Genomic DNA, 3,906 nt, shown 5'->3' on the forward strand with positions numbered 1-3,906 from the left:
AATGTCAATATCTCTACTGTTATTATAAATATATCGTAAATATATTTTATAATATAAGGTCGAGTCAAGATCTATAGGGTGTCTCATATATAATAACAGCTTTAGTTGTTTAGGCTGATGGAGCAGATTAAACTAATGAAGTTTACTATCGTTTTTGCAAACTTCATAATAAGTTAATAAGTTATTAATTTTTAAAAATCGCTGAATAAGCGCGAATCCACCCGGTTTGCTGCGCCAAGTGCATGTTCATCGGATTCCAGCAAACGAGAATGGATTAAAATGGATTGAAATTTTTTTCTATCCAAATGCGTATTTTAAATAGCGGATACTTTTTTTTGATTTAATTGGATTCAGTTTGATTCTATTAGATTCAATTGGATGCAATTGGATTGAAAACTGCATTTCCTATTCAAAATTTTAAATTGAACAGTATTCACAATTATGTGCACAGAAAAAGCTAATATTATTTTTAGATTGAAAAGCATAGAGTATGCTCCATGCAATTCCTATAAATGAATAAAAATGCATTCAGGATTGAAAAACATTCATTTTAACATTTGTGAATCAATATTTCTGAAAATCTGAATCCATTTCAATTCATTTCGCGCTCGCTGTTATATTGGTGTATTCTTTTAAATCTGGAATACAAAAAACCTTATTATTAAGTCCAATGTCCATGATGCTAGAAATCGGTCTGAGATCTTGGACAGAGAAAGAATTAACAAATCATATTTAAACAATTTGATCACATGATTATTGCGATTGATTAATTCTTTCTTCATCCGGACCGATTTCTAGCATCGTGGATATAAGGTTTAAAAGAACGTTCTTCGAAAAAATCAATCATTTTGTTTTAGATTTTTCTAACTTATAGAAAAAGCTTGTTTTAGTTTCCTGAACTCAAAACTTAATATTCGGAACGGGATTAAAAATCGAGATATTCCACTTCAAAATTGAAGCGTTGACATAGGATCCCTATTTAAAGCTGATTCAAAAGTGGTCTTTTTATTGTAAAAAAAAAGTTTTCTTAACAATTTTTTGAAACAATGAGACATAAAACTTGATTTCGTAAGATATCAAAATATATGAAATTTGTTCATATGAACATGACTTCCGGTATTCGTTTTTAAGAAATCATTTTTGCAAAGTAAATAGCAAGTAAGTAGCAAAGTAGGTAGCAAAGTAAGTAAAGTCGCTATTTTTTCGATCGGCGGCAGTAGCGGGAAGCATTTTATATTGTATAAAAAAACTTATATAAAAACATTAACACTTATGGAATATCTTATACTCAAGACTCGATAAAATAATCGATACGACTTATTTGAAATAAAAAATATAAAATAGGTTCCAAGAACTTATTTAAAATATTAAGTAAGAAATAGGTCACAAGAAATTATTTAAAATATAAAAAGAAGAAGAAATAGAACCCGAAAATACATTAATTTATTTAAAATATAGAATAACTTTTATTTAAAATAGAAAAATAACTTTTCTTTTAAATAAGTTTTTGAAAGCAATTTCTTATTTTAAGTGAAAAATTCTTTCTTCTAATTGGTTCATCAAACATTTCAAAGCATTTGTTGTGAGACTTTGACCACAGCTTAGGCTTTTTCATGCTGACGCTCATTTTCAGCGTCAAAACAAGTCACATGACCAAAATTCACGTGGTCAAAATTGACGAATATCAATTTTACATGATCTGTTTTGATATTCGAATCAAGCGTTCCTTTCTACGCTCCTCAGAGAGGACGTTTTTAAACGTAGTCACAATTATGTAATTACTGTGACATAGCCTTAAGACAGTCTTGAAATAAGGAACGGATTATGAATATCACCCTAAATAATGGTAATTGCAATCGGTCGGTAAGTTTCCTCGTTGGATAACAACAAATTTACCTACAGCCACAATGATTCCATAACATTCGCGCGACACTGTCATCAGGGCCAATGGGATCAACGCGATGTGAGATCCACTACGTGGTACCATTGTGTCACGCTCCTGTCCAACGTTATCACGGGGAGGCGACACCGGGGTGTCGCGGTCGCGCGTGGTCCCCGATCCCTTCGCGAAGACGCTGTCAGCAGCGAGAATGACGTCCCGTCACGAAAAGGAGCGTGCCAAGCAGATCCAGGAGAAATGTCAAAATCTGCTGACGCAGATGCTTCGCGACGAGGATAACAAGTATTGCGTCGACTGCGACGCGAAAGGTTTGTTTCTCGATTCCGACATGAATGCGCCGTTCATCTGCTTCCCTTTCGGGAAGTCGTCTTCGATAAATCCTTCGTGCGTTCTTTACTTTGTGCCGTCCAAATGCGCTCGTTCCTAGATTCGACTCGTCGATATCGATCATGAAACGACCTAAGCAACATCATATTCTGTATAATGCGCTGAGATGTTATGGATTTTTAACTTCTGCATGACATACCTATCAGCGCGCTGTCATTCGATAACATCGTCAAGGTTCTTCCAAATTTCATATTCATTTCACTTATCATTTTGAAAATTAAAATACGAGCTCATTTGTATGTCTTTCTTCTTTTAAGGATTCATAAAAAAAAAATTTTTTATTATATGACTTGATATATCATCGAATGTTGAGAACTTTAATAATCATGAATATTAGATAGCTCAACGAAGCATTTTTATTGATAGGTTTTATCATTGTATTTGCGTCGAGTTTAAGCGGAGTCTCTATGTTTGAGAGATAAGAATTATTTATATTTTCAATGAAATTGTATTTTGCAGGACCAAGATGGGCTAGTTGGAATTTGGGAATTTTCTTGTGTATTCGATGTGCTGGTATTCATAGAAATCTTGGAGTACATATAAGTAAAGTCAAGTCTGTTAATTTAGATACATGGACGCCGGAACAAGTTGTGGTATGTAACAGACATATGATTCATAGTTTTTTAACAAAGGATGATTTTGTTTATTTGTTAAACTTTCATATCAAAACAATTAAAAATGTATACTATATTAATTCTTCAATTCTGAAATAAATTAATTTTTTACAAAGAAATGGATGTAAATAATTTTTAATATTTGCTTTTCTATGGAAAAATTTTACTTTTTTATTTTTATAATTTTTTTATATCACATCTTCACCACAAGATTATTTTTCTTATAAGCTTCATATTTGAATATTTTCTTTAGGCTTTATATACATTTTTTTAAATCCAATTATATGAATCTTGTTAAAATTTCTAGAGTTTACAACAAATGGGCAATTCTCGAGCTAGAGCAGTCTATGAAGCCAATCTTCCAGATAGTTTTCGAAGACCTCAAACGGATTGTAGTCTGGAAAGTTTTATTCGGGCAAAATATGAACATAAGAAATATATAGCTAGAGAATGGGTGCCACCTCCTTTACCAAAAGTATGTGATTATTCTAATTTAATATTTGTCTTATAACACCAGACATGGCCCCTTCCAACTTTACTGACTTTTATGTGTATAATAGTTCAATAAATTTATCAAGTTTAACGTCAAATTTATATAGTGATAATGTAAAATTTTTTAACACGCTTTTCTCTTATAAAATTTATCTAAGTAGAGAGAAGCTACATTTAGTGTTCCTTCCAACACCAGACATTTCTTCAAATTGGCTGAATTGTATATATAATAATATATAATAGTTGCTGAAATTATGGAACATCCTTTTTAAGTATTCATGAGAAAAATACGTTAAAAAATTTTACATTTCTATAATTTTACATTTCTATAAGAAAATTTTGTAATGAAAATTGAAAATTTGAAAAAATTGAAATTGAAAATTTTTCTCATTAAATGCTTGAGAAACGCATTCTATAATTTTAGAATGAAATAGTGGGAAGGCTAAATCATATCTGGTTAATATTCCTCTTATTAATATATAATCTTATATATAAAAAAAAATTATATATATA

The 3,906-nt window shown here is 30.8% G+C and overlaps 1 protein-coding gene across 1 annotated transcript in view; it reads left to right on the forward strand.

Moving 5' to 3' along the window:
* Positions 1-2,013: 2,013 nt before the first annotated feature.
* Positions 2,014-3,906, forward strand: part of LOC108689515 (stromal membrane-associated protein 1) — a 3,966-nt gene continuing 2,073 nt past the window's right edge. The window contains exons 1-3 of the mRNA XM_018196295.1: positions 2,014-2,208; positions 2,747-2,880; positions 3,209-3,376. Coding sequence (XP_018051784.1) covers positions 2,091-2,208; positions 2,747-2,880; positions 3,209-3,376 — 420 coding nt within the window. The 5' untranslated portion in view covers positions 2,014-2,090. The remainder of the gene's footprint in view (positions 2,209-2,746; positions 2,881-3,208; positions 3,377-3,906) is intronic.

This window comes from Atta colombica, unplaced genomic scaffold, assembly GCF_001594045.1.
Source record: "Atta colombica isolate Treedump-2 unplaced genomic scaffold, Acol1.0 scaffold27, whole genome shotgun sequence".
Lineage (NCBI taxonomy): Eukaryota > Metazoa > Arthropoda > Insecta > Hymenoptera > Formicidae > Atta > Atta colombica.